This window comes from Antrostomus carolinensis, unplaced genomic scaffold (assembly GCF_000700745.2).
Source record: "Antrostomus carolinensis isolate BGI_N321 unplaced genomic scaffold, ASM70074v2 scaffold23981, whole genome shotgun sequence".
NCBI lineage: Eukaryota > Metazoa > Chordata > Aves > Caprimulgiformes > Caprimulgidae > Antrostomus > Antrostomus carolinensis.
Genome location: NW_010295241.1, coordinates 14,028 through 14,296, shown reverse-complemented (window position 1 = coordinate 14,296; position 269 = coordinate 14,028). Strand labels below are relative to the sequence as shown.

The following is a 269-nucleotide window of genomic DNA, read 5'->3' as shown; positions in this document are numbered from 1 at the left end:
GGGGAAGAAGCCCACCGGCGGGTGTCAGGGCAGCATCACCCCACGGCTCAGAACCCAACACGGGGCGTGTTTTGGCAAGACCTTGCAGTCTCCCCCCACCCCTCTGATGGGATTGTTTCCCCTCCATTCTGCTTTACCCGCGGCCGTTGTCCAGGTGGAGCAGGAAAGTGTCGTTCCCAAATTTCTCAAAGGTCTCGTAGTGGTGCCGGTCCATGTTGCCTGCGGTGGGGCAAAAAATTAGCCATTGGGTGGTGGGCTGGAAGGCAGGA

The 269-nt window shown here is 59.5% G+C and overlaps 1 protein-coding gene across 1 annotated transcript in view; it reads right to left on the bottom strand.

Annotated features, from left to right (window-relative positions):
• The window catches only part of LOC104532663 (extracellular serine/threonine protein kinase FAM20C), a 5,298-nt gene that overhangs the window by 495 nt on the left and 4,534 nt on the right, over window positions 1–269 (bottom strand). The window contains exon 8 of the mRNA XM_010177920.2: window positions 138–219. Coding sequence (XP_010176222.2) covers window positions 138–219 — 82 coding nt within the window. The remainder of the gene's footprint in view (window positions 1–137; window positions 220–269) is intronic.